The sequence below is a fragment of the Triticum aestivum genome, chromosome 7B (genome assembly GCF_018294505.1).
Source record: "Triticum aestivum cultivar Chinese Spring chromosome 7B, IWGSC CS RefSeq v2.1, whole genome shotgun sequence".
Classification (NCBI taxonomy): domain Eukaryota; kingdom Viridiplantae; phylum Streptophyta; class Magnoliopsida; order Poales; family Poaceae; genus Triticum; species Triticum aestivum.
The window spans coordinates 46,698,903-46,717,310 of record NC_057813.1 but is presented as its reverse complement, the minus strand read 5'-3'; the positions used below and the strand labels follow the sequence as shown (position 1 = coordinate 46,717,310).

Here is an 18,408-nt window from a genome sequence, read left to right as displayed (position 1 = left end):
CATGCTTTGTTGTTCACTTCTATAATGAGTTAAACGAGTCAACTTGCAAAAGGTTCACAAGTAAAACCAAGTTGATGTTTGAAGTTGTTATATACTCCTATGTGAGCTAAGTCAACCTTAACTCATTACCTTGACAAGTTCTATGGAGTCCGTCCGGGCTGAGTCAACTCGAGTAAATGAGCAATTCAAGAATCAGATGAATCCAAAAATTTGTTATGGCAATTATACTAATATATTTGAACATCAAAGATGACCCGGGAGTAAAAATGTTACCATTCAATGCATTAGCATGTCTATCTCATTTCTATGACAAAGAAAAGGAACTGACAGGAAAACTGAGAAATAAATATTAGATACGGTAGTTCCTCGAATCCAACGTGTCTAATAGTCAAAGCTAAACCAGGTCATCCTAAAGTGAAAGCATCCCCGCAAGAAAATAAATCAAAGTAAACTACCATGGTCAAGAAGCAAAAATGTACATTCGGTATATCTGCCAAGATTTGCCATAGCATATCTTAACGTGAGTATGGCTCGGCTGTCGAGCACTATAGTTGGTGTGCGTTCCTCAAATCTCTTATTAACTATCATAGTCTCTTTATTGAGCATTACATTAAAAAGGCACAAATTAAAGAACATGTGTTATTGTGTATGGCTAGTTGTGGCTAAACATAAACCATATATATCATGTTGAGTGTGCCGCATATAGAAGAGCGGAAGTATGAACTCAACTAGTTGAATTTCAGAATATATGATAAAAATAAGGTAGTTAAGTTGCTCGACCCACTCGCTGACCTATGTGATGCGTAAAGTACATAAGATAAATCTTTCATCTTTCATATCATACATATGAAGATTCCGGTTGGTGGCCATCCGTTCACTTCCGGTGCTCCTTCACCCGTCCTCATTCCTAGCAAGTAGGACCATGCAAACGATGTACAGCAAGTCATCACACATGGCCAAGAAAGCGATCCCACAATCCCATTCCTCTTGCCACCAGGTGCCTCCCCCAATCCCCTTGCTAGTAACCACTCTCCTCCAATCGGGTTTGAAAATTCAAATCACCATGTTTATTCCTCTTCCTTGTATCAACCAAAAAGGTAGGTAGAATGAAATGACCACATCGCCAAATGCATCCATGCATGCTATGCACTGTCCAAATGAATAGATGCATCCATGATGCACCTGGTTCGTACCAGGTAACACCCAACTAAGCATTGCAACCAACCCTTGGACAGAGAGGTGGTAAAAGACATCACCGTTGTCGTCTTCATCCCTGTTGAAAGGATATCTAAGATCATATGTGAGTTTAGGTGTAAATGGCAAGTGATTAGCGAACGAATGATGTTTACAAGCTGTATGAACAATTATAGTCACATGGATGAAACTAAAAAGGTGGTTGGGATCCTCCATGCAAAAAGAAGAAGAGAGACTGCTAGTTCAAATCTTTACATTTTATCTTGTGTTGAGTCGTAGGAAAATCAGACTATTAGGAGGGTTACCTGATGAGCTTAAGTGTGGGAAACAATAGCCTAAGTGTGCCCATGGTATTACTGAATTTACTACACTGAAATGGTGTACTCGGTACCATTTTTTGCCGGGGCATCGAAATGCATGGTAGTAACATGTCTAGTATAATAGTTTAAATGTTTTTATGAAGATAAGAAAAGGCATTTGCCAAACTTTATTCAAAGCTCAAAGTTCACTACTCAAACTTCCAGGGGATATCTGGTTGGTAGTTTAATTGTAACTGCATACTTATTTCAGGACTAAAAACACGTTTATGTAAATAGCTTATGTTCCAGCAAAATCGACCTAGCATATATGAGCACACACAATCCTGGTTCCGGTAGCTATTTCATATTATAATATAGGAAACATTTTGCTTGGCAATGGAAGTTGGATGCACCAGTCCGACAAGATAACAAAATGACTGAAGGAACAAGAACTTGGCTATTTTATGGCCATATCTTAACCAAGTTACTGAAATTTCAGTGTGATATGCCACATAGAAAATCATCTTTGGGTAACCAAGTTACAACTGACGCTTAACAAGATTACACCAAAGCGAAGACTCTTATATATTCATGGCAAACTTAGGACAATATCCTCATAGCAAACAAAAGATAATAAGACGACTCTCATTCTCATACCATAGTAGGATAACACTCCGAATAAGAAGAAGCACCAAAAGATGAAATTAAACTCCCATGCTTCACTGCCTTGCCAGGGATTAATTCAGACTTCCGCATGATCACCACCTCCTCCCTCACCAGCTCTTTGGTCGTCCACAACACCAGCCAGTGCTAAACGAAGCAAAGAACGTCAGTCAGTAGTGTACTTGGTAAAATTTCTTGGCACCGCTTAAGCGATTTTGTTAAGGCAAACTTAGCATGTGTTGGTGAACTGAACACATCAGACAATCGTACACATGGGAATCATATATGAAGTGTCAAGGTAAACATACCTGGTATAGTATTGAAGCTCGTGTAGAGAAAGATGTTCTCAGCTAAACCCCAACCATATCTGTACTTCTTAGTTCTTACTCAAAAGCTTCTTAAACTTCAAGGACTTGCGATCAAATGTGAAGACACCAAGATCTGTGACGACAATGCTCATGTCGGTGCCCTCCAAAGATCCAGCCAACACTAGTGGATGTCCAATGGGACGAAGCATCTTGAGGTCACTTGCTCTGAGATAGGGCCAACGATACTCACCATCAATGCTCCACCTCGAGCACACGACACATAAGCCGTGCTGGTCCTGGTGGACGACCCCCAGCCTACCGCCTGGCCCCGAAATAAGGAACGGGTTGTGCTCAACCAGCTTTTCTGGCAGATCAATAACTGACAGGCGATGCCGGCTCAAGTCATACTGGAGAATGCCCAAACCATGATCAAGGAGGAAGTAGAGTTGTTTTACGATGAGGAGACTAGGCCTTCCCAGGAAGCAGTTGTCCGATACAAATCCTATGTGAATACAGGCCGGAGAAGACCACTTCTGGGTGTCTGATGAGTACACAGACACCCGTAGTAGACTACGATCGTCGTCATCCACACATCCCTCGGTTTCCATACAAACCACGGAAAACGGGCCCGAGTTGCAGGCTGCATGGTCGCAGCCGTCCACGGAGCAGAGCACCGCGGCTGCGCAGAAGTAGTCAGACTCTGGCAGTCTGATCCGCCTCCCAGACACGGGATCCCAGACGACAGCTTCATCGCGCTGTTGCAGGCACCCAAGAAGAACGCGGCCATGCATGGCGGCAGTCGAGCACGAAAGTGCTCTCACGTTTGGGAATGGGACTGCGGGGGCAGAACTTTTTTGTGGGGACGAAGCGCTCGAGCTCGCCGGCCACCCAGCTCTGCAGGAAGCCCAGGACCGGAGCTGTTCCATGCAAGGCGAGGTAGCGGCTGCGGAACGCGTTGCCGGAGAGGAGGCGGCACCAAGGTTTGCAGGCGAGGGAGGCGCGGACGAGGATCTCCGGCTCCTCCGGCGGAATGCTGAGCAGGATCTTTCCCACGAGCTCTTCCATCTCCCAAAGCTCCCGAACAACCATGCTCCGTGCTAGTGGACGCTGCGGCAAAGAATTTGGATGGAGTGGTACGGTCTCCGAATACGATTATCTAGCCATTACCCTAGCTTTGCATCAGCTTATATAGAAGTTCAGAGATACACGATGCGGTTACAAAATGCCGAGTAGTAAATTCTGCCTCGGGCAGTGATCGAGCACGCCTGCTCAGCTTCCAATAATCTTCATCAATGCACGCACGCATGCTGAGCCGTCACCTACTTGTAGCATGCTTTCCCATGGATATAAATGAATGGACACTAGACTGATAGAAAAAGGGCCTTTAGTCCCGGTTCTGGAACCGGGACTAAAGGGTCGTTACTAAAGCCTTCCCCTTTAGTCCCGGTTCTTACACGAACCGGGACTAAAGGCCGTCCACGTGGCCGCTGCCTGGAGGTCTACCTTTAGTCCCGCTTGATAACACCAACCGGTACTAAAGGAAATTTTATAAATTTTTTTGAATTTTTTTCTTGATTTTCAAATTTCTGAATTATTTTAACCTCTAATCTCTAATCACCTCTCCCTCATCGCTACTCAATTTAACCTCTAATCTTTAATCACCCCTCATCATTCTAAATCATCTAACTTCCCGGACGGTCACCTATTCTCTCACTACTCCAGTCTGAGCACGCTTAACTTCCAGGTTTTATTCTCCCTCGTTTCCAAGTCTGCACTTTTTGTTTTCCTGACAATAGTAAGATGTCAATCCTATTAACCCTCAGGAATTTTGCTTGAGCATCAAGTCACATATTTCACTATTTGAGTTTGAAACTATTGTTCTAAAAAACAATAATTATTTAGTAACACTAATATTTCTTGAATAAGTAGTTTGACCACAGTTTAACCATAATTTGACCAGATTTGACCAAAATTCAAAAAAACTGAAATAATTATTTAGTAACACTAATATTTATTGAATAAGTAGTTTGACCACAGTTTGACCAGATTTGACCAAAATCCGAAAAAACTAAAATAATAATTAGTAACACTAATATTCTTGAATAATTATTTAGTGACACTAATACTTCTTGAATAAGTAGTTTGACCAGATTTAACAAAAACTAAAAAATTAAAAAAAACTGAAATTTGAGCATAAATTTTTTTCCTTTTAGAATTTGAGGATTCTAAAAATTTGCAAACAAGCCATAGGCTGTCAAAATCGGATGCGGATTTTCGTTCTGAACATTTTGATATATTATACGTTTTTTTCTGACATAGTATGCAAAAGTTATAGCCGTTTTACATTTTCCCTACACTTTTTACAAAACATGTCCAAATTTAAGTTTTTAAATTTTCCTAACTAGTAGATGTAGTAACATCAGTACATCTTGAAGGATTTTAATTTTTGAATTTTTTATCATTTTATTTTGCTTTTTACAAAAGTGAAAAGGCGATAGGGGGTAGAGTTTGAAAACGGGACCTTTAATACCGGTTCGTGGCACGAACCGGTACTAAAGGTTAGACCCATTGGTCCCGGTTCGCCCCACCAACCGGGACCAATGGTAGTGGGCCAGGAGCGAGGCCAATTGGTCCCGGTTCGTCCCACCAACCGGGACCAATGGTAGTGGGCCAGGAGCGAGGCCCATTGGTCTCGGTTCGTCCCACCAACCGGGACCAAAAGGTCCAGACGAACCGGGACCAATGGCCCACGTGGCCCGGCCGGCCCCCGGGGCTCACGAACCAGGTCCAATGCCACCATGGGTCCCGGTTCTGGACTGAACCGGGACTAATGGGTTGACCTGGCCTGGACCTTTGCCCCCTTTTCTACTAGTGCTACCAAAAAAACTTGCGTTGCCGACGGCCCCCGTCGGCATAGATGGGCATACCCCGACGGCCCAGCTAAAGCCGTCGACGTATGTCCATCTATGCCGACGGGGGCCGTCGGCATAGATCAGCCATCGGCGTTGCTTCAAATATGCCTACGGTGACCGTCGGCATAGGGTAGGCCGTCGGCATAGAACGTGGGCCCGTCTACCCACTAGTAGAAAAGAGGGCTTTGGTCCACCCCGGGTTAGCCCATTAGTCCCGGTTCAGTCTAGAACCGGGACTAATGGGGGCATTAGTCCCGGTTCGTGCGCCCAGGGGCCACGTGAGCCATTTGTCCCGGTTCGTCTAGACCTTTTAGTCCCGGTTGGTGCCACAAACCGGGACTAAAGGGTGCGATGCCCATTAGTCCCGGTTCATGGCACCAACCGGGACTAAAGGGTTAGACCTTTAGTCCCTGTTTGTGCCACCAATCGGTACTAATGGGGTTTGAGACATTAGTACCGGTTCATGGCACGAACCGGTACTAAAGGTCTCATTTTCAAACTCTACCCCCCCCCCCCGGTGGATCGCGTTTTCAGTTTTAAAAAAAATAAAAGAAAATGATGAAAATGTCAAAAAAATAAAAGAAAATAAGTTTTCCATGTGATATGTGGTCTAGTTGTTGGGAGAATTTGCAAATATGAATTTCGACTTTATTTGCAAAATCTCTTGAGAATTTGTAAAAATGGGCATAACTTTTGCATACTAACTCGGATGAAAAAGTTTTTTATATGAAAAATCGTCTACTCGAAAAGTTACATCCAAATTTAACCGGGGGAACCCCGTTAAACATTTTCAAAATCCTCAAAAACCTAACAAAAAAAGTTACGAGCCTTTTTAGATCTAGAGTGGAAAAAATCAAAAAAATTCAAACTGTGGTCAAACAATGGTCAAAGTAATTATTCTACAATATTAGTGTTACTAAATAATTATTCAGTTATTTTGAATTTTGGTCAAATCTGGTCAAACTGTGGTCAAACAATGGTCAAACTGTGATCAAACAATGGTCAAACTATGGTCAAACAATGGTCAAACTAATTATTCAAGAAATATTAGTGTTACTAAATAATTATTATTTTTTAAAACAATAGTTTCAAACTCAAACAGTGAAATGCGTCACTTCATTCTGAAGCAAAATTCCTGAAGGTTAATAGGATTGACATCTTACTATTGTTAGGAAAACAACAAGTGCAGACTTGGAAACGAGGAAGAATAGAACCCGGAAGTTAAGCGTGCTCAGGCTGGGGGAGTGGGAGGATGGGTGACCATTCGGGAAGTTAGATGATTTGGAATGATGAGGGGTGATTAGAGATTAGAGGATAAATTGAGCAGTGATGAGGGGTGGTGATTAGAGATTAGAGGTTAAAATAATTCAGAAATTTGAAAATAAAAAAATCAAAAAAATTCAAAAAAAATCGTAAAATTTCCTTTAGTCCCGGTTGGTGTTTAGTCCCGGTTGGTGTTACCAACCGGGACTAAAGGTGGAGCTCCACGTGGCCGCGGCCTTTAGTCCCGGTTCGTTTAAGAACCGGGACTAAAGGGGAGAGGCATTAGTAACGACCCTTACCAACCGGGACTAAAGGTCCTTACCAACCGGGACTAAAGCCCCTTTATCTACTAGTGACCCGAGCGGCGATGGCCGTTTGACGGCGTTAGGCTACGCCGACGGGCTGACGGTGGTCGTCGGCATAGCTATGCCGACGTCATCGATCCTCGGCGCCGCCATGTCATCGATCCGCGCGAGTCGCTCGCCGGTCCCGTGGGGTGGCATATCTATCCCACGGCCTTACCGTCGGCATAGTCCTCCTATCTATGCAGACGGCCCGGCCGTTGGCCTATGTCCACGTTATCCACTCCCCCACTTCACTGACATGTGGGCCGAGCCTATGCCGATGGCCAAGCCGTCGGCATAGGGCCACCTTATCCACTCTACCGGCCTCCTCCTCCACTCATTTCTCTCCCTCTCCCAACCGCATCCGACCACGTCCCCTCTCCCTACCGCCGCCACCCACCACCTTCGCTGCCCGCCCTGAGCACGCCACCGCCCGCGCCGCCCCGCCACCGCCCGCGCCGCCCCGCCCCGAGCCCGCCGCCGCCCGCGCCTCCCCGCCCCGACCCCGTCCCGCCCCGCCCCAAGCCCGCCGCCGCCCGCGCCTCCCGGCCCCAACCCCGCGCCGGCCGTGTGCACCAACCCCGTGCCGCTCCTCCCCGACCCCACGTTGGCCGCCCGCACCGACCCCGCGCCGCCCCGCCCCGACCCCGCGCCGCCTGCCTCGCCCCGACCCCACGACTCCCAGCCCCGACCCCGCGCCGGCTGCCCCGCCCTGACCCCGCGCCGGCCGCCCTGCCCCGACCCCGTGCCTCCCCGCCCCAACTCCGGCCGACCCTCTCGAAGGTGAAATTTTGATGTATTTTTTAGTGTTTTTAGTAATTTTGTAGCTAGATGGTTAGATAGGTATTTAGATAGTTAGATAGGTAGTTATATAGATAGTTAGATAGATAGTTAGATAGTTAGATAGATAGCTAGATAGGTAGTAAAAAATTTGGTTAGATGAGATGCTATATGTTGCATATCTTGCAAAAAAAATTGGTTCGATGAGATGAATCAATGATTATGACGACTAGGTGATAATGATGATGATGAATATGTGATGACGATGATGAATATATTGTTAATGTTGTTATTTTTTTCCTACATGATGCAGAAATAAATGAATGCATGTTTAAATGTTTTAAATATGCTCTATGAGTTGTGATGTTCTAATTTTTTCTCGCGATGGAATTTGCAGGCTTTGTGGTGTCGCATTTCATCAGAGTGACCATTGTCCGATGCGTTGGTCCCCCTGAGCATCCCTCTGCTGTTCGACTACTTCCTCTATAGCCGAGGGTGAGCTACAAGTCCATGTCCTCCATTTCTTCATATCACTAGATTTCATTCTCAAGTCAACTGGCGTAACCTAGGCTTCTCCCATCCGAAAGGGTTGCATCGATAAATATGCATTCAATTGCATATTTATCACCGCAGCTCTTTTAGATTGTCCAGCGTTTTCCACGGATAGCCAGAGGATGTGTAGATTGGGTATGTTCTCCATGTTCTACCCTGTTCTGAGACAAGATTTCGGCGGCTCCTTCCCATTGTTCTCCGGAGCACATTCTCTCGGCTATTTGCCGAGATGTGTATCCGGAGAACAGCGGGGAGGTGCTGCCAAAATTTTGTCTGGAAACGGGGTAGAATGGAGAACGTGCTCAATCTACACATCGTCGGGTGGGATTAGGACCCATCTTTACCTATTGGAGATGTAGGTGGATTCAACACGGTAGAAAAATAAAATTTGATGTGATTAATTTAAGTGAATCGTTAATTATGTTGTGTGGCTTGCAAAAAAGCAGAGGATGGCAGTTAATCAGTGGATGTACAATGGTTTTATCCATCGGAATCGAGTAACATCACAGTGGAGTGCAAAAACCGATGTGTATTTGAACGAGATATTCCGTCGTCCAATGAGAATTATCCCACCATGCCCCTGTGCGAGATGTGCCAGACGTCATCGTAGAAATAAGAAGGACATGACTGAGCACCTTCGCATGCACGGATATATGCCAAACTTTCACATGCCGCCGATAAACATAGCCGAGCAGGACCGTGGTAGAGAGGAGGCGATGCGACAACACATCGATGGATATGAGGACGACGGGGTCAGGGACATGCTAGATGATGTCATTGTTGCAGAAATGGCAAATGCGACACCTTAAGAGAATGAACCGGAGGAGCCGGAGGCAACCGCAAAGGCCTTCTTGGAAGTCTTGGCCTCGTCGAAGAAACCTCTTTATGCGGGTGCAAAAATATCTCAGCTGGATGCCATCTCGCAACTGATTGCAGTCAAGGCTGAGTACAGCTGTAGCCAGAGATGCTTCGAAGCATTCCTTGGAGTATGTGCTAACAGCCTCCCTGAGGGTCATGAACTGCCGAAAAGCATGTACGATACAAAGAAAATCATGAAGGCACTCTCTATGGATTATGAGGAAATTGATGTTTGCCCGAAGAATTGCCTTTTGTTTAGGCACGAGTATGCGGATGACAAGTAATGTAGGAAGTGTGGTTCGTCTCGATACATTGAGGTGGTCGGTGAGGATGGTGAGAAAAAGTAGCTAACCGTCCCCGTTAAGGTTCTTCGGTATCTTGATTTTATAAAAAGACTGCAGCGCCTTTTCATCACGAAGGAGTCTACCAAAATGATGAAGTGGCACAAGGAAGGTATAAGGTATAATCCAACAAAAAATCGTACATCCATCGGAAGGGGAAGCATGGAAGTCGTTCGATAAAGAATACCCCAAGGAAGCAGTCGAGGCTGGGAATGTCAGAATAGCCATATCAGGTGATGGGTTGAATCCATATGGTATGTCATCCAATCCATACAGCTGCTATCCTGTGTTTGTAATTCCGCTCAATCTTCCTTCGGGTGCCCTAATGCAACGCAAGACCATGTCCTCATCGCTCATCATTCCGGGGCCTGAATACTTGGGGAAGCAATTGGGCGTGTTTATGCAGCCGCTGGTGGATGCTTTGCACCATTCTTGGTACTTTCCGAGGTTGACATACGACCGGGATCTGCAGAGAAATTTCTTGATGAAAGTTTGGTTGCACTACTGCATGCATGACTTTCCCGACTATGCTCTATTCTGCGGATGGTGTACAAGTGGGAAGATTCCATGCCCAGTGTGCATGCAGGCTCTGCGAATGATTTGGCTGCGTAAGGGTGGCAAGTATGTATCCTTTGACCTGCATCAACAGTTCCTCCCTCCAGACCATCCAGACAGGGAAGACAAGAAGAACTTCATGAAAAGCCGGGTTGTTCATGAAGTAACCGAGATTCCAACATTTTCGGGGGCAGATGTTCTTGCTCAGCTAAAGGGAGAGGAGGAGGAGGAGGAGGAGGAGGTTGGGGAGGGGGAGGCAGGCGAGGAGGAGGGTGGTGGCGGGGAGGGGGTTGGCAACAAGGGGTGGCTGCGTGGTAACGCAAAGCTACCAAAGCAGATTCCTGCTACTGAGGAGCAGAAGTGGCTCATTGAGCCCACGGGGAAAGAGTAAGTGGCACTTTATAATAATTTCATTATTTTGCTTGTCACATGTTCATTCCGGTTGTTATTTATTTTGCTTGTCACATGCTAATTGTTCATTATTTTACAGCAACTGGATATATTCTAAAGGGGACCGTATTCCCAACGGCCTCATCACTGTCTTGCCGAAGGTACACTGGCCGGGGGTGTACTTCCCGGATCCAGTCAGGCACCCGGACCATCGGGTTTTGGCCACGAGCTGGGACCACTGGGAAGCGGCCCTCCTCGCGGACCATGGGACCCATGCCAATGTCGTGATCACTACTTTCTGGGTGAGTTCTCTTTAGAAGCACAAGTCCATTATAGTTTCATGAATGATTTAACTCATGGCTTCTTCCATTCTTGTTTCATGCATGATTGTAAATATTCTATCGAGGTTCTTCCAGAGCACAGGGCCAGAGCCGACCAGATCGTACTGCGCCAATGCAAGAAGAAGGCCCACCAGATGCAGTACGAGGTGCGCTATGTGGCCATCTCGACATACTATCACGACGCTCTTGGTGTGAAGATGACCAAGGAAGAAGCGCGGAGGATGGACATTACCTTGGAGAGGCCCGAGTACTTGGCGGTAAGTATAAAAGATTTTTCATTCCGATGTTTGTTGTACATTTCATCGTTCCGTGTTGACATGCCATCATGCTTTCATTATGTAGGTGTGTCCAAATTGGTGTTATGGAAAAGACGAGTCCTGGGCGGCATTGGTGGATCTTTGGTGTGATGAGACTGGAGCCTGGGCGGCTACGAGAATCAAAAACAAGGCTAACCGAGGGAAGGAGGGAGTACATGCTTAGGGAAACCGAAACCACTTTCTCCACAAGACACTTAATGTATGACTAGCCCCATTAAACATTCTTCTTCTTCTATTTACTGTCACTTTCTTATGTATGACTAACCTCTGTTTGGTGGTGCAGGAGCAGAAACTGAAGCGGCCGCTCTCACACATGGAGGCGTGGGAGATCGCCCATACGCGGAAGGATTCCAAGCCTGGCGAGCCCAAGTACTACGGCAAGAAGACCGCACAGAGGAAGAAGGCCTACTCCGATGGGTATCTGAGGTTACATCCTGACACACCTGACCCCATTGCGGCGCATCTGGATGATAGGGTGGTGGTGGGCATGAGGCCCAAGGAGCACGGTCGGGAGGGGGTTCTCGATGCTGTGATCACTCCTACTATCTCCTATACACAGCTCCATCGGATCGACCCGAGCCTGAGCCAGCGCACGAGCACGCCAATGACCAGTGCACCGTCATACTCCCTCTTTCAGGAGCGACAATCTGTAAGTATTTTCCCTCTTATCTTCATTGCTCACTTTATTTTCCGCATTTAATAGTTTTATGAGTTTCATCAATGTCATACCCTAGGCCTACATGGAGTACACATGCCAGGAGACCATGGCGTGGCACGAGAGCCTTTATGCATACCATGAGCAGAGGGATCGCCAGATGCAGTACGCTTTTCAGGAAATGGTGGCCGGCAGGTGTCCTCAATTGCAACCAGCACAAGGTCCTCCAACACAACCAACGCTGCTGACCTTTGAGGAGTTTGTGGCACAGAACGCTGGCCCCTCACCCGTTAGTTCATCCCCAATCTATTCACCCAAAGCATATCATGCCTTTCACCACAGTCATATATCCCGTTAATATGTCTTTTCAACATCTAGGGAACCGATGGATCAACCGTTGGCGGTGGTCTTCGGCGCACTCCCGAGTCACGGAGTCCGACCACTCCGATCCACGGAGGCGGAGGTGGAGGCGGTCTTGGCGGTAGCGCTGTCGCTAGCAGTGACGACCTGGGCTTCGGCGGTCTTGGCGGTGACGACCTCCGCGGTGCTCGACGTCCTGGCGCTTAAGCCTTTCGGTTACTTATGTGCTTATGCTTATGTTTCTTTAGATGACTTGTATGTGGTGATGATGATCCTTTAGATGACTTGTGTGTGGTGATGATGATCCTTTAGATGACTTGTGTGTGTGGTGATGATGATCCTTTCAGTTACTTTTGATGGTCCTTTGTGATGATGCTTATGCATATATTGTTGTGACGGTGCCGGGTGATACTTATGTGTTCTATATGTGCATTTCCATCATATATATATATCTGTTCTATATATGAATTGATCTGAAAAGAAACAGAAAAAAGGAAAGAAAATCAAATGCAAACTATGCCGACGGCTAGGCCGTCGGCATAGAGCTGGCGCGAGAGCCCAATTGCTGCCACGTGGCGGCTATGCCGATGGCCTAGCCGCCGGCGTAGTGTCAAACTAGGCCGATGGCTAGGCCGTCGGCATAGCCGCCACGTGGCAGCATCTGGGCATTCCTGGGGCAGGGCTATGCTGACGGCCTAGCCGTCGGCCTAGTTTGACACTACGCCGACGGCAGGGCCGTCGGCATAGCCCTGCCCCAGGAACGCCTAGATGCTGCCATGTGGCGCTTCTATGCCGACGACCTAGCTGTCGGCGTAGTTTCAAAGTAAGCTGACGACTAGGCAGTCGGCATAGATGCGCCACGTGGCGAGCAACCGTTGGTCAGCACTTGACGGCGGCCGCCATTAGGCGGTAACGTTGCCAACGGCCAGGGCCGTCAGCATAGATGTACGAACACCGTCGGGATAGGGCCTATGCCGACGGAGGTCGTCGGCATAGGCCTGTCCCGACAACCAATCAAGGCTATGCCGACGGCCAGGGCCGTCGGCATAGAGTGCGATTCTGGTAGTGGGATCTGACTTTCTGCAACACTGTTCGGTTTCCCACTGACTAGTTTTCTCATTCAACGAAACCTGGCATCGTGCGTGAGCCAGTCAGCCAGACAAGTCCATCGATGCAACACAACACAACTACGTGACACGAGCAAGGTTAATAATATGGCCGGCTGCTAGCTTTATCTTTGTGCCACATCATCTATGGCAAACCTAAAAGCCCATCTATATAATAGTTGCTGGCTCCATGAAGGCGGCGATTCGCTGCCCGAGCGCAGATGCTCTCGAAATCGTCGTCGCCCGTTCATGACTTGAAATCGTAGTAATAGCACTGACACGACTGACAGGAAGCAGGGTAAAAAATGCGGTTGACGATATACAGTGGTGGTTTTGTGGGACAGCATCGTAGTAGTGGGACCGAGGACGTGCATGGCCGTCCTGGTGCGTGGACCAGGTCGTTGACGAAATATCATAAGGAGCTCCGAACGTTAGCAAAAAGCCGAGCCATTTTTTGGGATGTCATCACACAAACATTTTAAGAAGTTCTTGAACATTTTTTGATTTTGTGAATAAATTTTGAAAACCTGATTTTTTTTGTAATTTGTGAACAAATTTTGAAAGCAGGAATATCTTTCAAATTAATGATTAAATTTTTTAATTGCGAGCATTTTTAAATTCTAAAATTTTAAATGTTTGAACATAAGCGAATAAATTTTGAAAAAAAAACTATTTTTTTGAATTTCTGAAAAAAAAATCAAAACTGGAACATTTCATGAACAAATTTTGAAAAATGCGACATGTTTAAATTTCTTAAATGTTGAAAAAGAAAATGGAAAATGAAAGAAAATAAAAAGAAACAGAAAAATAACGAGAAAGAAAAAGAAAACGAAAAAGCAAAAAAGAAACAGAAAAAAGCAGTTCAAGAATCTTCCAGAAGGTTCCCAAAAATGTAAAAAAGAAAACGGCTTGGAACCTGTAGAACATTCCTAAAACCGGAAACAAAAGGCTATGCATAAAGCTACGAGACGGCCCGGCCCAATACCGGAATCAAAAAGCTTTGCGTTGCGGCGACATTTTGCCGCAACTTGTGGCAAATAGGAAATCCGCTTTTGCAGCTTCCGAAACTGCTTGCTCTTGTTGGGCGCTCCCGGCCTTTGTAATCCTCTAGACTTTATTTTATGTGGCTGAATTACCTTTTTTTTTTTGAGTTTGCTTGTACTCTGCTGGTGTGGGATTTATTGATTTAAACTCAGACTTGTTTTGCGTCTTTATTCTGAAATGAAAATCATCTTGGCAAGTGTTAAGTCAACACATTGTTGCCAATGTGCGAAGCACATAATCTACATGTCTTCGTGTTATATATAATCACGAGAAACTGTATGTTAACAAAAATATCACTTATCAGTGTTCAATAATACAAAGTGTTGCAAGTAAACACTTCATGCCACTAAAAAGCAAATGTACAACAATGATTGGAAAATAAAAAAGTAAATAAAATGGGGACATGGAGTATATGCTCCGGAGCTCAAATGCTCCCTCATAAACAGTAAACCCGGAAAAATAGTAAATAAATTCAAAAAATTCTGAATTTTTTTACGGTAAACTCTGACAATTGTTTTGCATGCTTGTAAAATTTCAGCATGAAATAACATTCGTGGAAGTCGTGACAAAAAAAAAATCGATGTTCCAAAAATGCTAGTTTTGAACACATTTTGGAGTGACGATTTTGTTATTTTTCGCCACGCCTTCCACGAATGTCATTTCGTGCTGAAATTTTGCAAGCGTACAAAACATTTGTCAAAGTTTATCATAAAAATAAATTCAATTTTTTTGAATTTTTTAACTATTTTTTTCGATTTTACTATTCAAGCGGGTGCATTTGAGCTCGGGAGCAGAATAGTACTTTCGATAAAATGGTCTCATCTCAATCCCCTCTCGGTCTGTTGTAGATCATTAACAAAACCAGTGGTTTTTTCTTAGTGTTTATCAACTATATTATCTGATTGTGCAGTACTCCTTGTGTAACTAACTAAATACAGAAACTAATTTTTTTTTGCGGAAAAAATACAGAAACTAATTTAGGGTTGGGATGATCTAGCGGTAGAGTTGGCCAGCTCCTTGTCGGCATTGTCCATTCTTGAGTCGAAGGCATGCATCTCCTCGTATTGCCGGTCTTTCACCTACGCATCAAGCATAACAACAATTAATATTCTCATGAAATATATTGTGTTACCTTAATCAATTACTACCATGTAATGTCAATATCTGTATAAAAAAATTGAAATGTACATATCTGCATACCTTGGCTCTGCTTCCTTGCTTTTCTCCGTTACCCTTTACCCTGCATGCCAATCGAGGGAGTAACACAAAAGAGAGTATGTGAGAGCATGCCACCACACACGCAAGATATGCTTCATATGTAACATGTTCATGCTTTAAATGGTTGTAGTGTAGTAAGTTGCTTAAACAATTTATGATGTATGACTTTGTGCTTGAGAAATATTATGTCAGCGCCTTTTAATTATTGGTGCTCAATATATTTTGCTAAACATCTTCCCAAATGAACATTCTTTAAGCTCCAACCATACATAATATCTTTCTTGCGGCCTCTTGATGCTCATTGTGTTTTTATCCTCTTGATTCTCCATTTTGAGCCAAATTAATTCAATGTTTGTTGAAAAAAATATCTTTCTTGCGGAAAAAGGGGATGCACCCGAATCAAAACACGTGGATGGGCTCCTGGCCTAGTGGCAAGAGCGCGATGATGTCTCTCGGCCGACTCGAGTTTGAATCATGTGGGCAAGCACTCGATGAAGTTTACGTTACCTGATCTCTGAGTGTGGGGACTGCATGATGGACAACATACTGCGCGTCCACGATGCCAAATTGCTCTTCAGGGTCCTGCCAGTTCAAAACATAAAACAAACAAAAAATAGTGAACCATGTCAGGTGTGCACAATCGATCTTTTGGATAACTTAAGCGTTCTTCAGTGAATCTATAAAAATGTTGTATGTATCTCTGGTCAAGTAATTGCGTACATCGACGCATCTCCAGAAGTTGAAGTCGAGACCCCATCCATGAACCAGATCATTCTGCAAAATAAAATAAAATAATAATAATAAGTTCTTCATTTTAGTTTGAGACAAATTTAAAGGTGGTTCAAATAATAATCCAGAATTAATTATGAGCGATTGACAAAATCAACATGCTACTAGGTTAAGTACCTGGATCATATGCCACACGCATCTCCAAGCATCCCTGGAGAAGACTGGCGCCATCACCTCCACGAACCTGCCCATGCATACATGCTTCGTTCATCTTAGTAACTTACACATGACACGAGGTGAAGAACTTGTGGATCAGTTACCCGCTGCACGGCCGCTGGTGCACGTCGGGGCACTTCTTCCCCCCTGCATCCGTCCTGTGCCGTTCAAGCATGCATGCCAGATTAATTAATCAGCATATGTAATGCATGGTCATGCATGCCTGCATAACCAGCGCTTGCTTAATGCTTACTTGTGCATGTCGCCGGAGTTTCTCTTGACGGAGACGTCGTAGGCCTTGTGCCCCTTGGTGGCGTCCAGCCCCGGTTGCGAGATCTCCAGCCCGTGCTTCTTCACGATCTCAATGTACCTGCAACCGCCCGCCCACAGTCTCTCAACGATCAAATTTCAGAAAGCAGCTACACGTGGACTGGATATGGATGGTCGACGATGATCCTACGCTTCGGCGGTGAAGTTGTCGACGCCGAGGTCCTCGTCCCACAGGAACACGTAGTCGTACGGCGCCACGATGCTCGGGTGAAGGAACCTCTTGGCGAACCACCTTCGTCAATCATCATTCACACATCCCAGCTCAGAAACTCTGAAGATTGCATGCTACTGACATACTATTTGCATTGTTCTTTGGACTGACTGAAAAATAGAATGCTCTCACCATTTGGTCTGCTTCCTGGCGCTGACGTGGACGGCCTCCTTGGACCACTGGAACTCGTCGTCCCACTCCGTCGTGTGGCCGTCGTAGTGGAACAGCACCACGTCGAAGTTGTCGGAGAACTGCGTTATGTGTAGTCCAGTGTCATCTGACCGTTATGAAAAGTTAAGTTCAGAAACCACTTGTTGGCTGGTTTCTTCTTAATTACCTTTTGAACAGTGGCATTGACGTTGGCCCTCTCCTTGTACCCTACCGCCATTGTGAGGAGGTACTTTCGAACCGGCGCGTCCTGCGCATCGCACACCAGAACAAGTTATTCAGAGTAAAGCTAGCTACTATAACATGAACTCAGGGTCCAGAGAAGGCGAGAAAGACCTGACTCGGGGATCCCCACGACCGGCGCAGGTGAAGATCGGACTCCGAGACCACAATGCCCGGCGGTAACCTCCCTGCGCCTTCTGGTCTCCTTGCAATCTGCAGAAATGCAGACCATGTATTGTTATTTCTTCAGAAAGTTCAGAAGAGCAAGTATGTATGTAATGTACCCCTGAAGTGGCATTTGAGGTGCCACTGCTGTTCCTGAACAATGGTGCCCAGAGTCTGCCCAGGAAGCTGCTCTCACTGGAGCTGGAGTTTGCAGCACCGCTGCCACTCCAAGGCAGTACGCCACACTGAAGCTGCATATTATACATCGCCAATCGCATTATCATGATGCCAAGTTAATTTCAAGCAAATATACCTAGATAAAAAAACATTTTTCCTGTTTCTTATCATACATTGGGCGTCATCGATGCCGGGAAAGAGAAGCCGAGGACGAACCCCAACAACACCATGGCTAAGGCCGACAGAACCGGGACTAATCTCATCCTCACTGCATATATTATTCAGTCACCACGGAAATTTCAAGAAAGAACACCAATATCAACATAGTAACAAGATTCTGATTCTTCAGGGCACACACTTACAAGATCGATATCGATCGATGACGGCCTCTGCTTCTGGCGCGGGCAGGAAGGGCAGGAAGAACAGAGAAATGTCTTCTGGTGCGATTTATGCCATGCCATTATACGATCTACTGCCCGACGACGACGACTCTGTAGCCAGCGTGTGTCTTTGATCCCAAGGAACATGGTGGAGTAGGGAGGAGGAAAAGATCAGCAGTCTGCCTTAGACTCGCATCCAGAGCATATGCGCAGTTGACTTCCCTCAAAAAGTAGTCTTGGTTGGATCGGATGGAAGCAAAATGGAAGCTAAGCTGGAGAAGATGAGCTCATATACGGCATGGTGTGGAGT

The 18,408-nt window shown here is 45.7% G+C and overlaps 2 protein-coding genes across 2 annotated transcripts; both read right to left on the bottom strand.

The window, feature by feature from the left end:
* Nucleotides 1–15,081: 15,081 nt before the first annotated feature.
* LOC123160893 (uncharacterized) lies at nucleotides 15,082–17,233 on the bottom strand. Its single transcript, XM_044578740.1, has 9 exons — nucleotides 17,119–17,233; nucleotides 16,906–17,007; nucleotides 16,699–16,815; nucleotides 16,550–16,603; nucleotides 16,407–16,473; nucleotides 16,221–16,274; nucleotides 16,008–16,082; nucleotides 15,483–15,522; nucleotides 15,082–15,361 (listed from the first exon to the last, which is right to left on the bottom strand). Exons 3-8 carry the CDS (start codon nucleotides 16,704–16,706, stop codon nucleotides 15,511–15,513), a joined length of 270 nt encoding a protein of 89 aa, XP_044434675.1. The 5' UTR covers nucleotides 16,707–16,815; nucleotides 16,906–17,007; nucleotides 17,119–17,233; the 3' UTR covers nucleotides 15,082–15,361; nucleotides 15,483–15,510.
* On the bottom strand, nucleotides 16,902–17,980 carry LOC123157622 (uncharacterized). Its single transcript, XM_044575883.1, has 6 exons — nucleotides 17,892–17,980; nucleotides 17,661–17,792; nucleotides 17,491–17,589; nucleotides 17,324–17,404; nucleotides 17,119–17,237; nucleotides 16,902–17,007 (listed from the first exon to the last, which is right to left on the bottom strand). Exons 1-6 carry the CDS (start codon nucleotides 17,946–17,948, stop codon nucleotides 16,902–16,904), a joined length of 594 nt encoding a protein of 197 aa, XP_044431818.1. The 5' UTR covers nucleotides 17,949–17,980.
* Between the last annotated feature and the right edge of the window lie 428 nt (nucleotides 17,981–18,408).

What these genes read in the sequence shown, in the direction of transcription:
- LOC123160893 (XM_044578740.1), bottom strand. An exon ending in CACCAGCGGCCGTGCAGCGG is followed by an intron (nt 16,474 to 16,549) that starts GTAACTGATCCA and finishes ATGCATGGGCAG; the next exon opens with GTTCGTGGAGGTGATGGCGC. An exon ending in GCGTGTGGCATATGATCCAG is followed by an intron (nt 16,275 to 16,406) that starts GTACTTAACCTA and finishes TTTATTTTGCAG; the next exon opens with AATGATCTGGTTCATGGATG.
- LOC123157622 (XM_044575883.1), bottom strand. Translation starts at nt 17,948, where the DNA reads ATGGTGTTGTTGGGGTTCGTCCTCGGCTTCTCTTTCCCGGCATCGATG. An exon ending in CGGCATCGATGACGCCCAAT is followed by an intron (nt 17,793 to 17,891) that starts GTATGATAAGAA and finishes TATAATATGCAG; the next exon opens with CTTCAGTGTGGCGTACTGCC. An exon ending in CCTCAAATGCCACTTCAGGG is followed by an intron (nt 17,590 to 17,660) that starts GTACATTACATA and finishes GCATTTCTGCAG; the next exon opens with ATTGCAAGGAGACCAGAAGG.